The following is a 20,705-nucleotide window of genomic DNA, read 5'->3' as shown; positions in this document are numbered from 1 at the left end:
GTATTGTCACTTTGGATAAATGCATCTGCCAAATGCATATACGTGAATGTGAACTTTTCAGGAATGTCATCCACTAAGCCTTAAACATTGTTGCTCTGATTATAATTATGCATATTTTTTGTCAAAGATGACTTTCATTCTTTTCTCTTGTTCACACATCTTCTTATTTTAGCGACTGTGGTTTTGCTATAGGAGGTTGCATTATTTATTTATTTATTTATTCATTATTTTAAAAATATTTTTTACTTTTAATTTTAAATCAGTTTCTGTCTGGTTTTCATGTTTATTATTTTAATGGTGGTATTACCAGGTTCCTTCCATCCATCCATCATATTTTTTCTTTTAACTTTAAGTCAGTTTTTGTCTGAATTGCATCTTTATTATTTTAATAGCATTATTTTTTAACTAGGCTCTAGCTTGACCCTCCCTCCTCCTCGTCCCGTCCCCTCCCCCGATGTAAATTCTGGACTTCACGCGTTCCTTCTCCTTTTCCCTCTTCTTTGTTATTTGTTCATCGGAACGTCGTCTCTTTGGTCGTGTGTCGGCCATATCAAAATTCAAGAGAATATAATTCTAACGGTAGTCGTTGTCGAGGACATCTCTCCTCTAGCTAACTTCCCTCTTCATGCTTCTCTCTCCTCCACTCCCCCTCCCCTTCATGTGCACTAACCCCCCATCCCCCACCCCCAAATCATTCTTGTCAGTTATTGGCTGGAACACTGTTTGTTATGATTCGTGGTCCAGGCTGGGCCAGTTTGTTTTTGTTGCCATTTGTGGAGGCTGGGCTGTCTACAGAGACCGCGTTTCTTTACAGTGTGTGCAGGGGACAGGCAGCTAGCAGATAGTGAGGAGATGTTTGCTGTATGTGACAAAAAATGTTTCAGCCTAAAAAACGTGTGACATCTGTTATGATCCACCCAGTCTAGGATAGGGGAAAGCAACATTAAAGTAACTAAAAATATGAACAAAACAAATGGCTCCAAAAGTTACACCAAAAACAACAGAAATGTGGTACAACAAATTTATTGATGTAACACTATTTAGGAAGTATTAAGACTTCAGGAGTGAGAGAAAAGCCCAAAGAGAATACATAAACAAAATGCCTACAGCTTACAGCACCTCTAACACTTCTAAAAAATAAAATAAAAATATTAACAAGGTGTATTGGTAGAAATCTACGGAGCCTCTAAGGGACATGGTGAAAAAATTATTTGCCATTGCTTTACATTCTCTCGCAAACCGTTTCAGTCCCCTGAGAAGCCTAGTGTTTGCGCAAAAAACACAACGTTTCTCGTGAGAATGCAAAACTTTTGCGAGAGAACGCAAAAGCATTGGGATTTTTCCTCCATCTCATATTTTTTTTCCACCACCATGTCCCTTTAGGGCCTCCATAGGAATCAGTTTTCTTGCTTCAAAAACTGAACGTTGTGCTGGAGAATGAGTTTGTATGTAAACTGCAACAGGCGTCACACAGCTCGTCCCACAGTCGCTGTTTCTCAAGTCGCCAGTAAACATTACACACTGACCCTGACAAACACTACTGTCACAGAAATACTCTTATTATAGTCAGCGCCAAGCTAATATACAGTGTGACTAATTGTTAGTGTCTTTAATTCAAACAGAACAGCCTGTGGTCTCACTGATTGGCCAGCCACGGCCTGGCTCATGAATATTAATTAAGTTATGTGATATCTGATTTGCTGAAAGGCAGATGTTAGTAGGTGAGTTTAGCCAATAGTTGGATTAGTGCATGATGCTTTAATTCAGTCGAGTGCTAAAGCAGCCGGTTGGCAGATGCTTCTGCAAGGTCGTGACGTTTTTGTTTTATGCATCTGGCTATTTTTTGCCCTTCATGCTGCTGTCCACTAGTTTATCTGCCAGAAAGTAGAGTTTACAGTCATTTCTAGAGGTTTTCTGGATCAGGTATGATGATGGCTAGAGTGTTTCGGTTTAACTTTCAGTTGTTAAGATTTTCACAGCTCTGTTTTGAGCGTGAGAAACTCATTCGAGCTGATGTGTAAACCCATAGGCTTTTGTGGTCACAAACGTGTTAAGTGTTTTCTTTGAATGCAGGTTTGTGTTGCCTAAGTGTTTAGTAGGGCATTTACGTGCATATAGAGTCTCATTCTTCTGTGTTCTTACTGAGAATGAAACTTATACAGATTACATCTGGCAGTTTCCCAGCAAACGCTTCACAAGTTTGGTGTCTTTTGTTTTGAAATTAAATTAAAACATTTATTCAGCAAGGACACATTCATTTGATCAAAAGTCACAGTAAAGTCACACTTTTATATTTTCATTTTTGGTAATCGCTGATACAGAGTACCGATCCCTGTATTTTCATTATATTTGTAATTTAAAAAAAATATTAGGTAGAGAAACCAAAAGAATGTTAATCATATTAGTTGGCTTAATTCGTTTGGCAAATATATGTTTACTTCAGTTATTTTCATGCATAATAATGCCTTGTTAAATGGACTTATATGAGCTTCTGTTACTTTCACTGTTCATTCTATTCTATTCAGTATTCTATATCTTTGTTTTTTTTATCTTTCATTACAAAAAAACAGTGCTTTGTTGTTTTTTTTCAGCTGGTTCTAACAGTAGTTTTCAGTAGAAATTAAATAAAGTAAAAAAAAAAAAAGTAAAATAACACTCCATAAAGTCCCCATGATATTAAAATTGAAGTTTTTTGGCTTTTAGGATGATTATGTTAGTCTTACCTATCTATAAGCTAGTTATCTATAAACTAGCATGTTTCAAAACAATGACAAAATTCACATTTAGAAGATATAAGTGTTCAAATCTTTCACTTCTGCCAATATGGATAAATGATTTTGTTTGCATCACTGCACTTCAGCTTCTCATCAGATTTTCTGTCCAATCAAATGCTCTCTAGAATCTGAAGCCCCGCCCCCTACACTATAAATAGTTGCTGAAGCTGTGGCTGAAATCGTTCACGTGTTCACATTTACTATTTTCTATAAGGTGAACGACACACAGTGCACTATATAGGGGATAGGGAACGATTCAGACAGTGTAAATATCTTTCCATTGAGGCGAATGAAGTCTGGTTTCACGTTAGTGTCACACGAACCGCCTCAGCTCCAGTTCAGAGACACGATATATAGAGCGGATCATGTGATCGAGTCGACGCGAACCACAAAACGTATCGGACCTGTTGAATTAGACACAGAATGCTGTATTTTAAAGTGATATGGAGGAGATTCGATGGAGAAACGATTAGAGATTAGGAGGAAACCACGGCTCTGGCTGAGCTGTGATATAAACTAAACGCTATTGGCTGTTTAAAAAAGGGGAGGAGCTTCTCAATATGTCCCGCCCTCTCTTCCCGTTTCAGTGGAAAGTCTGTCAACACATTGAATAACACTGTTTTACAGACCCCAAACTTTTGGAAACACACGTGTATGTTGGAGCTGCTGGTTAATTTCTGCACCACTAATGGCTCCAAACCATATTGACTTAATAATTGTTTTCTTCTGCTCCGCCTCTTATCTTCAGACACACAGGTAGTCCCGCCCCCAAACTCACGCCATTGGTCGAGTCAGAATATTGATACAGCACACGCTGCTGATGTAAGTGTCATGTGTGTGTTTTACAGGCCGTCTGACATGAGTTGTTGAACTTTCAGGGCAGTTCATTACAGCAGCCTCTTCTTTATTCTCATCACGTTTGCAGACTGAAGCATTTTAAAACAATTAGCCTGTAAAGGTGATGTAGGAGAGCCAAGACGCCTCCCCTCGCTCTCTCTCTCTCTGGTCAGCACTTGTCTTGTCTTGACTGGTTGTATGAATAATATCAGCCAGATGCTTTTTGGCAGGAGCTCCCCATGCGGCCGATCCAAAATGGAGTAGCGTAGGGCCACAGTTTCCACTTTGCTCATTAGGAATGACAGCCAAATGTGCTCTTAGAAGGATCTGCAGTCTCAAGGTGAATTATAATCAGCCAGGACACGCCACGTCCTTTAGTTCTACGCTTATTTTACTTTCTTGCATGAAGTTTGATGCAAGATTATTAATGTTAACTAAAACTAAATCCATTAAAAAAACACATATTTGTTACATGCAATAAAATAAACGTTAACTGAAATAAAATAAAATCTAAAAAGTGTAAACACTAATTTTCATTTAGATGAACTAAACTACTAAAATAATTAAAACTTAGATAAAAAAATAATAAAAAAACTACAGATATATAAAAAAAAAAAAAGAGAATAAAAATGACAAAGACATGCAACAAAGTTTCTAAAACTTTAACTAAAATTAAAATAAAAAGTAATATTAATTATGATAATACAATAAAACTGGTTTGTAGTTTGTTCTGCTTAGCAACAAATTTCCTAAAGAGTGATCTCTGGCTAAGATCTCTGATTAATAGTGTTATTTTAGTATAATTGAGATACTATTATTGTTTTTTATATTTTGAATTAGTTTTTTATTTTTGCATTTTCTGTACAGTTTGAGCAATTTTAATACTGTATTTTAGTAATATTGTAATATTTGAGCAATATATATTTTTTTTTTTAAATGTCTACATTATGTTGGTTGTTTTGGTTGTCAGAAATATTGCCATGGCAACTAGCCCAGTTTATTTTATTGCAAGTAACAACAATGTATTTTATGGTTTTAGTAAATTATATTAACCCTGATTCCACTATGATTGTTTCATTGCTTATTTTAAATAACATTTTTCTGACATAATTTGAATGCAGCAAAATGACAGGCTCCGCCCCCAGATAGTTTGATTAGAGGCTCCGCCCTCAGATAGTTTGATTAGAGGCTCCGCCCCAGATTGTTTGATTAGAGGCTCCGCCCCCATACAGTGTGTGGGAATAGTGGAGGTGTTGAACTGCTTTGGTTTATCACGGGGTTTTCCACCGAGTGTGTGTGTGAGAGAAAGCGTTCTGGGTTTTTCTTGCAGGAAATACAGTGGTCTAATCTGAAACGCTTGACACCAATAGCTGCATCACAGCAAAGCATCTACTGTACCCTGTGAGTTTACTGTAGTACATCATATACTGTGTGAATCTGTTTAGTCAAGTGGGCATAATTGGCGCTGACGCTCACATACTGGGCATCACAGGGGCAGCGGACACTTTTGTACCAACTTCCTTTGGCGCAGGACGGTCACGATGCATCTACACGTGTGTGTGTGTGTGTGCGTGCATGTGTGTGTGTGTGTGTGTGTGTTTTGGGTCCTCTGCAGTCATGGCTTAGAGCTCCAGTCTTTTAAGTCCTTGTTTTCTGCAAGCTCTGCATAACTCTGCTAACTAGCAGCCTCGCAGGGCTCACATGAGCAAAGCAATATCTGTATCTGTTACAATGGCAGAGTGGTTTGTATCTGTATCTGTATTCAGATAAAATCACATGTGGAGTTTGTCCAAACAGAAAAGGACATTTTACATTCCCTTTGTTAACAAATAGCAAACTCCGGTTTATTAGCAGATCTGATGACACAGTTCAACAGTACAACGTTTACAACCGTTTACAACAATATTCAATGAGTTTTCTGTCATTCGGGATTTCTTAGTAAAACATTTTTTTTTTTTACTCCAGGATTTTTACCTGATAAAATATTTTAGAGCTTTGCATAACAAGAAAAATATTTATTTTTATTAAATTTTCCTGACTTTTCCAGATCTAGAAATTCAGAAATCTCTAAAAATTCGGCTACGTCACATATTGTTCAGTTGGTGATTGGGTGGATTAAAATAATAAATGTCTTTAATATTTATAATTAATATTATTTTATAATATTGTATATATTGAATAATAAAATAAATTATAATAAAATAAATAAATAGATACAAATAAATAATAACAATCAAGAAATAAAATGTAAGAATATTCAAATTTAAATTTGCAACAGATGCATCAGTATTCGAAGGCCCTTTAAATTTTCCAGTCATTCGATTATTAATAAAATACTTTTTTTTTCTCTTAGTTTCTACCTGATAAAATCCTTATGAGCTTGTTGTAAGTAGCAAAGTGTATAAAATAAATAAACTGTACTCAAAATGTGTAAAAATACCCATGACTCTTTACAATTGTATTAATTTACATGACTTTTCCCGGTCTAGAAATCAGTTCAAATTAGGCTTGTTGAGGGGGTGAATTCAAATATTAAATGTTTAATACATATAATTAATATTATTTTGTAATATTTTATATATTATAATAAAATAAATGTTAACTTTAGTAAAATGTTTAAATATTCAAATATAAAAATACAACAATATTCGAAGGCCACACAACTTTTCCAGTCGTTCGATATATATATATATATAATATATTAGTAAAATATATATTGTTTTACTTTCAGGTACTTTAGAGCTTAGCATTACTAGAATAATTTTTAAACTGTACAAAAACATGTATAAAAATTAATGAAAAAGATTTTTTTTTAAATTATTTACCTGACTTTTCAGATCTAGAAATCACTATATATACATTCAGTCAGATGATCTGTGTCCGGATAAGTGAGCGAGTCTTAACAGAGTAATCTGGATGATGCCGTGAGACCGAGACAGAGAAGACGACACACACGGACCGACCGGATGAGAGACCGGATGAGCGAGTGTAAAGGGAAAGTGTGAGGTTTGGGTTCAGGGAAGAGGACAGACAGATGAGGATAAAATCATCGGAGGATCCGACGGGATGTGACCAGAGCTTTCAGGAAGGACATGGAGAAAGTGTGTGTCTGTTTTCCTTAACTCTGTGTTCAAGTATTGGTCTCAGTGGAAGTCTGAGAACAGAACATCCTGTTGGGTGTGTGTGTGTGTTTGTTTGAGTGTATTTGTGTGTGTGTGTTTGTGTGAGTGTGTGTCTGTCTGTTTGTGTGTATTTGTGTGTATGTGTGAGTGTTTATGTATTTGTGTGTGTATTTATTTGCGTGTTTGTGTGAGAGTGTGTGTGTGTGTGTGTGTGTGTGTGTGTGAGAGAGAGTGTGAGTGTGTGTATATATATATATGAGGCTGATCATTATATATTCCAAATAATGTAAAACCTCATCAGAATTATATATGTATGTGTGTTTGTGAGTGTGTGTGTGTGTGTGTGTGAGTATATCTGAGGCTGATCACTATATATTCCAAATAATGTAAAACCTCATCATAATTAGGACTGTGCGATTAATCAAAATTGTAATAAAATCGCGATGCGAACGTGCAGTTTCTAAACCGCAGGATTTTTCCGCCAGCATTACGACATGGAAGAAAGCAAGAAACCGGGAAGGTAAACCAGTCAATACATCAAAACCAATAATAAAGGCATTTGCGAACTACACACCTTACGACGATATTTATGCAAATAAATGGTGCCTGCAAATATCATCAATAAAGCCGGCTTCCAAAAAATGATAGACAAGTATGAGTAAGGAAATATTGTTTCAAAATCGTAATATTGATTAAAAATCATGATAGGATTTATTTTTTTATCCACATCACACGGCCCTAATCAGAATCACACAGCCAATGGAATCGTACTGGTTCACTGTTGTTCCACTAACGGCACAGTGCATCTTTATGTATGATTTATGGTGTGTGTGTGTGTTCACGTTTACACACATGACCTTGCTGTAAGTCACATTGAGCCTGTAGAGTCAGTGCATCATGATTAGTCCTGCGGGAAACTTTTATCTAGTCATGCAGTTCCAGGAAAGGAGGAACGGCCGAAATCTCCAGATCTGTCGAGTCGACTGTAATTCTTGTTATGCAACGCATTTTCATATCCTATCATTTATGGGTTATATAACATAAAATAATAAACTCGCATTTTTAAACATGTAAATCACATTAGTTGGTTTATATATCACAATATGACAATGAATAGCTGGATTTTAAATCATTTTACTACTTTTATTTGACGAGATGTTAAATATTCTGATATTTTTTTGTTTTCAATATTGTTTTAACTGGTAATCATCTCTTGAAATAGACTTCAGTTTCTCACTGTCTATCCAGGTGTGATGGATTTGATTTTCCCTTCCGTTTAATATGCTAATCAGTTATGATAATACTTTCTCAATTCATCACGACTCGACTAACTTTAGCTCTTTACTTCCATGCTGTTCATTTGTCTCTGTGTAAAGAATCAAAGTTGAAATGTTGAAGAGTTTGACTCTGATATACTTTTATAAAAACTACGTGATGCAACATCTTAACTCGTGCAGACACTCTTTTTGTAGACTTTGCAATAACAAGCAAGTGTATGAAACTTCACCTGTAACCGCTGTCAATGATTATAATCCAAATGAGGAACTGGGAAATGCTGTGTGTTGTTGGTGCAAAAGTTCGCAGCTTTAACGAAACCTTTCGGATTCAGTTTAAGGATGTGACACTTTGAGGTCTGACCTCGGGTCAGTAATGCTGTTATGATCCGCTCCGGGTGGGAGAGTCAGGGTTGGATTGGGGAAACTCAAGGTCAGTCGTGCTGGTGTGTGTGTGTGTGTGTGTGTGCTGCTCTCCTCTTCCTCTTCCCATCTTCCTCCCCTCACATCCATCCGGTCTGGAGCTTCTTACCAAACTCTCATCTGAGAAAGCTTATGATTCATCAAGTGTCATTTCAATATCTAATTGTACAATGAGTACATTGCAGATAATGTGATTGATTCTCAGTTGAAAGCATCCACAGCACCTGCAAAAGTACACATAGGCGTCACACAAAGCAAACGCTTGGTCTCAGAAGACTTGGAATATTCCAGTATAAATATCTAAACATTCTTAAATCAAGACGCATTTACTGGAGAAGCAAAATGACTGAAGATATTTAGGGCCCTATTTTAAGGATCAAAGCGCATGGTCTAAAGCGGACGGCGCAAGTTCACTGAGGGCGTGTCCGAATTCACTTCTGCTAGTTTAACGACGGGACAAATGGTCGGCGCTCCCGGCGCATGGTCTAAAAGCGGTTTCCCTATTCTCTTAATGAGTAATGGGCGTGTTTTGGGATTTACGTGCGTTAAACCAATCAGAGTCTCATCTCCCATTCCCTTTAAATGCCAGTTGCGCTCGCGCCATTGAGGATTCGCTATTTACATGACGGACTTTGATTGTGGAAAGACCGAACTCCAGAGCGCAAACGGATCTGCTCATGCGCGAGGTCAAAGTGTGCAAACAGACCTTCTGCGGGACAGGCCGGATTCCACCATATCTTTATGTACACAATAATAATCTTTTACATTTGTAATCCTTTTAATTTTAATCTTTGGCATGTTTGTGTGCTGCTGTGCGTCCCTGTGTGTTTAATAAGCAGAGTGTAGCGCGTTGTGGACCCGCACATTACTAACGTGCTCATTAAATAACAAAAAAATGCGCCATTGACTTTAGACCAGGTTTCAGTCGTCAATGGCTCAGTCTATTTCTGTTCCTCTAAATAGCAATGCGCCAATAATGCGCCAGAACACACCTCGTTCTCAGACCAGCAGCCCATGGGCCACAAATGGACGCAAATGCATTTGCTATTTAAACAATGTGGCGCAGGACGTGAAAATGAAAACTGCGTCAGGCTGAAACTAGCAGAAAACACTTGCGTCGCGCTTGGTGCTTCATTGCACTGGGTGTAAGATAGGGCCCTAAGTCTTGCTTGATATAAACATTTATAAAAAATATTTATGCTTAAAACATGAAAAATGATCTGCCATTTGAGTCACAAAAATAATCTTGTTTTCCCTATGAATTAAGTTTATTTTTCTGACCCCACTGACAAATATTTTTTCTTGTTTTAGCCACAAACTCACTTAATTTTGATCAATTTTTCATTAAAGCTACACTGTGTAATTTAAGTTGATTCTTAGCAAAAAACACTTTGTTCTATCAAAATTAGATGTGCTCATTGATGTGTAATTACTTCCACCAACTAATCCAGTATTCTCGTAAGCGTAGAATCTGCCATTCACAATACATACGAGCGAGTCGCTCGAATGGCGGCAGCCATGTTGCGCCTCCATCTTGAAAATACATTAGCCAAAGAGGGACATACCTGGAAATTCAAGCTTCGACTTTCGCGCTTTTACACTCAGTGGCAGCGTGACGAATGCGATGGGGAGATTACTCGCGACTGCCGGAATAACGATACCACTGATACTTTACTAAGATTAGTTTGTATTCGTTTGGGAACCTGATAGCTGATTTTAGCAATGAAATGGTACCAAAATAACGAAAACATAAAAATATTATTCGTGTTAACTGACTAAATAACTAAATGCAATTTGTAATAGTTTTCTAAAGTAACCTCATCACTTGAAGGAACACTCATGGACGAAGTCGAACTGGAAGCCATGTTAATCTTGGAATAAAAGATGGGAGAAAATCTTACACAGTGTAGCTTTAAAGTCCCCCTGTAGTCAATAATTGTATTCCTTAAAACTCATCTTTGATCACCAAAATGACATTTTTTTAATTAAATGAGCCCCGCCTCCACTCACTCACTCAGTTCAGAGATCCACTGGTTGACGATCACACGTTGATCTGATTGGTTACAAGGTAGTTTGTGACGTCAGAAACACCAGCGATTTCAAAGCGTGTTTTTGAGACTGTCTTTGGTTCACTGCAGTTTTAAGGAGGAAATACTCAGCAATGCTGTCGACTTATGAACTTACACATGGTTTGTCTTAAAGCGTATTAAAAACACCACATAGACACATAAACAACATTAAAAGCTTGTTTATTTTAAACAAGTCTTAATATCTTCAGTGATTTTGCTTCTCCAGGAAATGTATCTTGATTTAAGAATGCTTAGACATTTGTGCTGGAAAACAAGACATGTTTTGCTAAGTGAGAACAGGGTTGATAAATGAGTAAAGTTTTTTACATTGACATTTTAATGCATTTGGCAGATGCTTTTATCTTGCACTGCATTAGTTCACTGTATTAGTTCTTCATCAGTTCACTCTCTCTCTCTCTACAGGCACAATGCGCCCCGTCCAGCGCAATTTCTACGACCCGTCCTCGTCTCCGGGAAAGGGCATCGTGTGGGAATGGGAAAACGACTGTGGATCCTGGACTCCTTATGACATGGAGTTGTGCGTGAGCATCCAGAACGCGTACGAGAAGCAGCACCCCTGGCTGGACCTGAGCTCGCTGGGCTTCTGCTACCTGGTGGACTTCGACGGGATGTCCCAAACCAACCGGCAGAGTCAGAGAAAGCGGCGCATTCGTCGGCGGATGGACCTCGCGTATCCGCTAATCGCCGGATCAATCCCCAAATCCCAGTCCTGGCCCGTGGGCACCAACTCGGGAACCCCGTGCACATGCCAGCAGTGCATGCTGGTCCACAGCACACGGGCCGCGTCGAACGCCATCTTGGCTCTGCAGCAGAGACGACGACTCTACGGGACGGACCCGACGAATGCTGTCGTCAGGCAGAGCAACACCTTCGCTGGCTCCTCCCTCTGGTCGCCCACGACGACTGTTGCTAGGGGACACCATAACAACATAAAGGTCGGTGGAGGTGGAGGTGGGAAGATGGAGATGAACGGGGGGAGTTTCTCGTGCGTTCCTGCGCTCGTGACGCTTCCGACCAATCACACGCTTACTATTAACGGGCAGAATAATCTGAACCGGCCGGGAACGCAGCGGATCACGGTGACAACGAGCAGAGGATCCATTCCTCCAGGGTAAGAGATTATCCATCTATCCATCTATCCATCTATCCATCTATCTATCTATCTATCTATCTGTCTATCTGTCTATCTGTCTGTCTATTTATCTATCATCTATCATTCCATCTATCCATCCATCTATCGTTCTATCTATCGTTCTATCTATCGTTCTATCGTTCCATCTATCCATCTATCCATCTATCCTTCTATCAATCTATCAATCTATCGTTCTATCTATCTATCTATCTATCTATCTATTTATCTATCTATCTATCTATCTATCTATCTATCTATCTATCTATCTATCTGTCTATCTGTCTGTCTATCTGTCTGTCTATCTGTCTGTCTATCTGTCTGTCTATCCATCTATCCATCTATCAATCTATCAATCTATCGTTCCATCTATCTATCGTTCCATCTATCTATCGTTCCATCTATCTATCAATCTATCTATCTATCTTTCCATCTATCGTTCCATCTATCGTTCCATCTATCGTTCTATCTATCTATCAATCTATCATTCTATCGATCTATCGATCTATCATTCTATCGATCTATCTATCATTTGATTGTTCTATGTATTGTTCTATCTATTGTTCTATCTATCATTCTATCATACTTTCTATTGATAGATAGATGGATAGATTTATGTACGATTCATTTGAATATCTTTATTTTGAGCTGTTTGCACTCTTTTTGCATCACTTTTCTTTGTTTATTGATGCTTTTCAGTTTTGTAGAGATTGATTGCCTCGAACAGGGAAATAATCAATAGTGTCCTTTTGCACTGTGACAGTGAATCAGTCAAACACTCTGTGAAACACACACACACACACACACACACACACACACACACACACACACACACACACACACACACACACATTCTCTCGCGCTCTCTCTCTCTCTCTCTCTTTCTTTCTCTCTCTCTCTCTCTCACATACACACACACGCGCGCACACACACACTCAAACGCATTGTTGCTGTAATGCATCTATAAATCTTGTCCTTTCCTCTGAGCGTGTGAAAATCATTGTTTGAGTGTGTCTTTGGTCGAGTTAAACCGCATGCGAGTGTGTGTGTGTGTGTGTGTGAGAATCGTTTGCCATCCAGGCTGTGATACACAGGGGGAAGATGAATAATGGATCAAGGCAAAACGGAGCCTCAGCAGAGAGAGAGACACACACACACACACACACACACACACACAGTAAAGCACCTAATGAAGGGCTGTAAATCCTAGGAAATGTGAAGTTGCGCTGAAACCACAAACACACTTCAGCAGAAACACAGAGAGCGGCGCAGAGACGAAGAGAGACTGAGAGAGAAAGAGTGTAAAGGCAGATAAGTTTGCATTGTTCCCAGGCGAGCGGTTCCACACACAGGATGAGCGTGGTTCACACACACACACACACTCATGCAGATAGCGTGGTATAAACAAGCATCACGTGCAGTAAACACACTGTCGATCTCTCAGCTGTGTGACATGAACACACACACAGACTACAACAGTGAACATCTCTCATAGGTTTTCATACTAATGCAATTACATTGTCTGTTCTCTACCACTGAAATGGTGAAGTCTGGTGAACAATTAGCTGTTTAACAGGTTTCACTATCTGTCTGAAACTATTTTGACCCTTTTTACTGCGGCGTTTACCCCTGATAAATAATAAATACTGATAAATCCTTGTCGAACAATGAAGATATACAACCTGAGAATCATTTTCCCGGACAGTGTTCCAGCAATCATGTTGTGTTTTCACTCGATGTTCTTCTTTTATTCCAGTACATATATCTAAAAATTCTTAAATCAAGATACATCTGCTTGAGAAGCAAAAGTACTTTGTTTGTAGTGGAAAAAGACAAAAATACTAAGCTAGAAACTCATTTTTTTTGCTGTGGAATCAGCTGTTCAAAATCAGACGATGCTATATTCGCGAATGAATCACTTTTGAACTTTTCAAACGGCTCAGTTTGATTCATTCGCTCAGTTCACGAATGAATCAATAATACATTGATGAATTATTTTAATTTAATACTGTGAAGCTGCTTTTCACAATACACATTGAATTTAATACAATCTGTATTGTGAAAAGCGTTATATAAATAAACTTGACTTGACTTCACTCAGTTTCTAGCAGTTACATTGAAATAATACCAGGATACTTTTAAAAACAGAGAACACAAAGAGCATCAGATGAAGTGATTTTTACCTGCAATCCCTTTTAGGAAATGTCTTCTATCGTTTGTCAGCAATGAAGCAGATCTTTATTGTACATGCAGCTTGTGAACGACTCTATTGCAGATAAAGACCATTTATATCCCATATTAATAACAGGATCAAAAGAAATGTATCCAATCCATTTGATGATGAAAGGCTAGAAACACTCCTGGTTATGATGTTTTGAGGCCGGTCATACCGAAGGAAGTGTGTGATTTTGCACCGCCACTAGAGGGCAGAGTCGCACAGATTCTGATGCCACGAACGCACCGTGGTACGAGATCCACAGTTTCACCAGAACACCAGAGTTCAGTTTTCCTCTCGACTCATTTATGCGATTCACTTTTCACTGAACATGAACGTTTGTGAGATTAATTCCCTCTGAAGAGTTTTGAGGTTAGTGAGTGTCAGTGATCTGTGCATTTATTTTATTTTGCATATTAATGTTTTCATGTCTATTTGTTAATGTGAATGCAGTAATTCATTTAGTTTTGTATAGTAACGAACGTTTTTATTTTGAAGTTAAAAATTAAAGTGAGACCCGTTAGAATAAGGGCATCTTATCTTATCTTATATACCTCATCATAACGTAATCAATAGGCCTATTTAGCAGAATAATTTTTTTGTTGTGTTCTGTTTGTTGTGTTACAGTATGTTGTGTTGTGTTATGTCATGTTCTTGTATTGTGTAACAGTCTGTTATGTTGTGTTTGTTGCGTTAGTTGTTACAGTATGTTATGTTGTGTTTTATGTTGTTACAGTATGTTATGTTCCGTTATGTTATTGTTGTTAAAGTGTTTTACATTGTGTTGTGTTTGTTGTTACAGTATGTTACATTGTGTTTGATGTGTTACAGTATGTTATGTTGTGTTTTGTTGTGTTGTGTTACAGTATGTTATGTTGTGTTTGTTGTGTTGCAGTATGTCGTTATGTTGTATTATATGTTGTGTTAGTTGTGTAACAGTGTTATGTTGTGTTTGTTGTGTTACAGTATGTTACATTGTGTTGTGTTTGTTGTGTTACAGTATGTTACGTTGTGGTGTTTGTGTTACAGTATGTTATGTTGTGTTGCGTTGTGTTTGTTGTGTTAGTGTTATGTTGTGTTGCGTTGTGTTACAGTATGTTACGTTGTGTTTGTTGTGTTGTGTTTGTTGTGTTACAGTATGTTACATTGTGTTGTGTTTGTTGTGTTACAGTATGTTATGTTGTGTTGCGTTGTTTGTTGTGTTACAGTATTTTACGTTGTGTTTGTTGTGTTACAGTATGTTACATTGTGTTGTGTTTGTTGTTACAGTATGTTAAGTTGTGTTGTGTTTGTGTTACAGTATGTTACGTTGTATTTGTTGTGTCAGTGTTACATTGTGTTGTGTTGTTTGTTGTGTTACAGTATGTTACATTGTGTTGTTTGTTGTTACAGTATGTTACGTTGTGTTGTGTTACAGTATGTTACGTTGTGGTGTTTGTGTTACAGTATGTTATGTTGTGTTGCGTTGTGTTTGTTGTGTTACAGTGTTATGTTGTGTTGCGTTGTGTTTGTTGTGTTACAGTGTTATGTTGTGTTGCGTTGTGTTACAGTATGTTACGTTGTGTTTGTTGTGTTGTGTTTGTTGTGTTACAGTATGTTACATTGTGTTGTGTTTGTTGTGTTACAGTATGTTATTTTGTGTTGCGTTGTTTGTTGTGTTACAGTATGTTACGTTGTGTTTGTTGTGTTACAGTATGTTACATTGGGTTGTGTTGTTTGTTGTGTTACAGTATGTTACATTGTGTTGTGTTTGTTGTTACAGTGTTAAGTTGTGTTGTGTTTGTGTTACAGTATGTTACGTTGTATTTGTTGTGTTAGTGTTACATTGTGTTGTGTTGTTTGTTGTGTTACAGTGTTACATTGTGTTGTTTGTTGTTACAGTATGTTACGTTGTGTTGTGTTACTGTATGTTACATTGTTGTGTTTGTTGTTACAGTATGTTACATTGTGTTGTGTTACAGTATGTTACGTTGTGTTTGTGTTGTTTGTTGTGTTACAGTATGTTACATTGTGTTGTGTTTGTTACAGTATGTTAAGTTGTGTTACAGTATGTTACGTTGTGTTTGTTGTGGTGTTTGTTGTGTTACAGTATGTTACATTGTGGTGTTTGTTGTGTTACAGTATGTTACATTGTGTTGTGTTTGTTGTTACAGTATGTTACATTGTGTTGTGTTTGTTGTTACAGTATGTTACATTGTGTTGTGTTACAGCAGCTATTCCCAAACTGTGCTCCGCGGACCACTAGTGGTCCGTGAGGGTACTGCAGGTGGTCCGTGGAAAGGCAAAATAAAATATAAAATAATATATATTTTTTACCTTCATTTTACTAGGAAATTCCCATTAAAAAAAGTAAAAAGAATATGTAGGCCTATATTGATATAACATTTTAATTAAATTGTCAAGTTATTGTGTGATTACTAAAATAGCCTAGTGGTGTTCTGCCGTGACATTCAAGTTCAGTGCCGTTAGAACCACAACATTGGTTCGGTGGATAGCAACAGGTTCTCTGAAGAGAAAAGGGCAGAGGCAAATCTCATTATCACATCACACGCATAGCCTTTAATGGTGCGTTCACAACGGACGAAATTTCGCTTCAAACTTTTGTTTTTACGCGCGTCAATTTCGCTCTTGACGCGCGAATTGGTACAAAGTGGTCAAGCGTATCACTAGACGCGGCAGGCGCGAATTTGACATATCCTTTTTTAATTTGACGCGCTATGAACGCACAGTGGCATTTAGGCAGTTTATATGAAACGAAATGTTAAATGGAATGAATAAGGCCTGTTATTATTTTAATTTCCAGTTAGTTTCTTGATTTCGCGTTTCTGAAATGTTTTGCGGATGTGCTGTTAAGTGGACAAACTCAAGCCTAGGTAGGCTACTTTTTGAGGACTTGTAAAACTCTGAAGGTTAATAATCCCCTAAAATCGCCAAAGGTTTTGAAATGTTGACTATATTCCAGTGTTCTTATTACTGTATAGATTTCATACTCCATTGCTATGGAAATAAGCATGTTGTTCAAATGAACCTGATTATGCCCTCGGGCGCTTCAGTAAATAAATAAATATATGTGGCAGCCGTTGTGTGCAGTAAACTTTCTTCTAACAAGCCTGTTGTACTGATATGATGACCAATGATAGTTTTAGTGCTAGTAAGCCTATTTAGAGGTGCGGATTAATTCAGGTAGGACTCTGAGACATATTTTATTATGAGGTGGTCCGCGAAAATTCTTGATTACAAATAGTGGTCCACACACACAAAAAGTTTGAGAAACCCTGTGTTACAGTATGTTATGTTGTGTTTGTTGTGTAACAGTATATTATGTTATGTTATGATATTGTTACGTTACGTTGTGTTGTGTTATATGTTATCATAATGTAATCTATACGACTGCCCTCGACTAAAGATTTTTCTAGTTAACTAGAAGTCGTTCATTTAAGTGATTAGTCGATTAATCATGTGTATAGGCTATTAATAAGCCGAATCATAACAATGAGCCTTTAATATCCTATCCTGTACACAGCCTCCTCAGCGCTCAGAAAGCTCTCCACAGCGCTCCGGCTAAACCGATGATGATGAACGAGTCACAGCAAGGAGACTGTGAACATTTGAATAATTTACAGATAAACGAGTGTTTTCTGTGTAAGTCGACGATCATGACTCGTCATCTCCGCAGAAGTGCACGCGTCTATATCCACGCTTCATAACATAATCTGAGAATAATAGTTTTCCATTTGAATCGGTTCATTAAAATAGAAGCTCAAGCTTTCGACAGATGTGTTTCTCACGTCTGTGTTCATGCTGAGTTTCGGGTTATTGTTTGATGCGCTCAAGTTCACAGAGACCGCGGCGACAGAACGCACAATATTTAATTACTGTGAGTGCACACAAATACAATTCGTCAGTTTCATATGACGTATTAATCTACTCTACCAAAAATGTATATCTGTGCCAATAGCCAACAATACATTGTATGGGTCAAAATTATCCATTTTTCTTTTATGCCAAAAATCATTAGGATATTAAGTAAAGATCATGTTCCATGAAGATATTTAGTAAATTTCCTACCATAAATATATAAAATATGTACTTCTGTGAGTGAATGCTGCACAATCGCCAACATAAATGAACAATTTTAAAGGAGATTTTCTCAATGTTTCGATTTTTTTTGCACCTTCAGATTCCAGATTTACAATAGTTGTATCTCGACCAAATATTGTCATATCATAACAAACCACACATCAATGGAAAGATTATTTATTCAGCTTTCATATGATCAATAAATCTCAATTTCCAAAAATGTGACTGGTTTTGTGGTCCAGGGTCACATATGCAGTAATAGCTTCCACACAAACACTTGAATATCACTCTAAAAAATGCTGGGTTGTTTTAAAGGTCCCATTCCCTGGATTATTTTATTATTTTATAATGTTTCCTGGGGTGCCCTTATAATGTTAGTATGTTTTTTAGATCAAATTTTTTTATAATTTAGAAATAAAAGGCATATTTCCTAGCCTGATTTCATCTTCTGATTTGAACGCTCTGTTTGAAGGGGCGTGTCTGCTGTGAGACTTCAGTGTAAACGCCCTCTGCTGTGATTGGCTGACATGCTTGCATATGAAATATCTGGCATTACATGTGGAACTATCTGGAAAACTTTTACTATTACAGCTTTTATACGTTTTTACTATTACAGCTATCTGGATTAACGAATCGTGAGAAGTTTTTTTAAGTATTTAGATCTATTTCAATCACATAAAAGGTTGCAGTGATGAGCATTGAGCAGATGACAGTCTGTTGATCGCGTGAAAGATCTTATCATTGCAATGCAGTTTCTGCACTCTCACTAATGATTTCACCAATGCAAACATGAGGCATATAAATACAGTAAGAGCTTCGTTGTGCAGTGTAACAGCGTCATTGATTTCATAACGAGTTTTGGCAAGAGTCCAGATAAACTCGCGCTGTGTGATTGACAGCTCGGGCGATTGGAAAGGGATTGTTCTTTGATCGCTTTCTGTATATTAATCACAGTTTAAGTAAGATTATTTTCATCCTACTAAGAGAAATGAACGATGTGAAGTTGATCACTACTTCCATATTAAATCACTACTTACCGCTTGCTGCAATATAGTTGAAATTGCCCCCTTCGTCAGTATGAAACGCTGAGAGAAGCCTGTGCTTGATATTCCAGGTTAGAAAAACAGTCCGTGGTGAAATGGACAGAGCAAACTAACAACTTCGAATTAAACTTTTGCGGTATCCGATTATAGATAAACATCAACCACGTCTGTTGACATTTCGCCATCAATACGCCTGTGTTCCTGTGGGCGGAGGTTAGTCAAGAAACGGTTTTAGTGACGTCATTAAAGCAGGATGTAGAGGGATGTAGTCCAAACTAAGCGTTCGATGTAGTCGACTTCTGTTAAATAAAATATCTCGCTTGGCATTGAACTTTAAGCTTTATAATTTTACAGATATTATTTATACTCTAACAACAACTTTACACACTAACTAAAGTTTGAAACATGGGATCACGAAGAACGGGACCTTTAACCCAAGTTTGGGTCAAATATGGACAAACCCAGCCATCGGATTACATTTTTTTATTACATTTTTAACCCAATGTTTGAGTTTGTCCATATTTGACCCAAAATTGGGTTAAAACAACCCAGCATTTTTTAGAGTGTAGAATTGAGCAGAATCATTCAGTCTGAAGTTCATAGATCATCCCTTCCATTATGAATATAGGCCTATGTATGATTCATAGTGTTATGTGTTGTAATTCAGATCTGTGTTAATCGTTTAGTGCGTCGAAGTGCTGACGTAAGTGTGTTTGACGCAGGTTTTCTAAAGATCTGCCCCATCTCAGTGTTGTGTTTGGCTTTACATATAAACACTAACAGTTTCATAGTTCTCTTCAACTCAACGACTGACTTCCTGTTTCACTTCCTGTGAGCGAGTGTGAGATCAGAAAAGGAAGTGTGTGTTGTTTAACGAGAGCTGGAGATGATGGATTCGGATGAAGACTCGTCGGAGGACAGACGGTAGGACCGTTCTCATGTTGGTTCAGTGACTCGATCACGACTGAAGGCTTTGAGATGTTTAGCAGAGGAGAGATAAGACATGAAGCGAGACGAGTGTGAACGTTTCCTGATGCGTGTTGATATGAGACGCTCTGTTTTACTCCATGTTAACGGCTTAACTCTGTTTGCAGGTGTATAGAAATGGTTTCACTTTGTTTGATTTGAATGTAAACAACAAGTGAACAGTTTAACCCTGTACAACGTTTTTTACTTTAAGTTATGAGGTCTAATAACTCCTCTATCAGATGTACATTTCAAACATATTCATTATTAATCTAACATATAGGCCAATTAGGGTGAATTTTTTTTTCTATATATATTTTATTTTTTATTTTTATTTTATTAATTCATTGAGTTATGTAATAATTCCATTTATTAAATGACCTATAGGCTAATTGAGAAGATAATTTATTTTATTTTATTTTATTATTTTTATTTTATTTTATTTGAGTAATGTAATAATTCAATTTATCAAATGTACATTTCAAACATCTTAAGTAATCATTTTAACGTATAGACCGTATAGTTGAACGTATAGTTGAACAAAATATTTTTATTTTTATTTTTTAAAATGTTTATATATATATATAAATTGAATTATATATATATTTATATATTATGATTTCTGTTGATTTTTTTTAACATTTATTTTTATAATTCCATTTATTAGATGACCAACAGGCTAATTGAAGTACTTTGGAGTTTCAAATAACTTTGTTAAACATTCAGTATCATGGTTTGTATATATATACATA

The 20,705-nt window shown here is 37.1% G+C and overlaps 1 protein-coding gene across 1 annotated transcript in view; it reads left to right on the top strand.

The window, feature by feature from the left end:
- The window catches only part of dtx1 (deltex 1, E3 ubiquitin ligase), a 43,952-nt gene that overhangs the window by 8,993 nt on the left and 14,254 nt on the right, over positions 1-20,705 (top strand). Inside the window, exon 3 of the mRNA XM_079896530.1 lies at positions 10,923-11,631. Coding sequence (XP_079752656.1) covers positions 10,923-11,631 — 709 coding nt within the window. The remainder of the gene's footprint in view (positions 1-10,922; positions 11,632-20,705) is intronic.

This window comes from Squalius cephalus (assembly GCF_949319135.1).
Source record: "Squalius cephalus genome assembly, chromosome: 16".
NCBI classification, from domain to species: domain Eukaryota; kingdom Metazoa; phylum Chordata; class Actinopteri; order Cypriniformes; family Leuciscidae; genus Squalius; species Squalius cephalus.
Note: the sequence above shows the minus strand (reverse complement) of the source record. Positions and strands in the feature narration are given on the sequence as shown.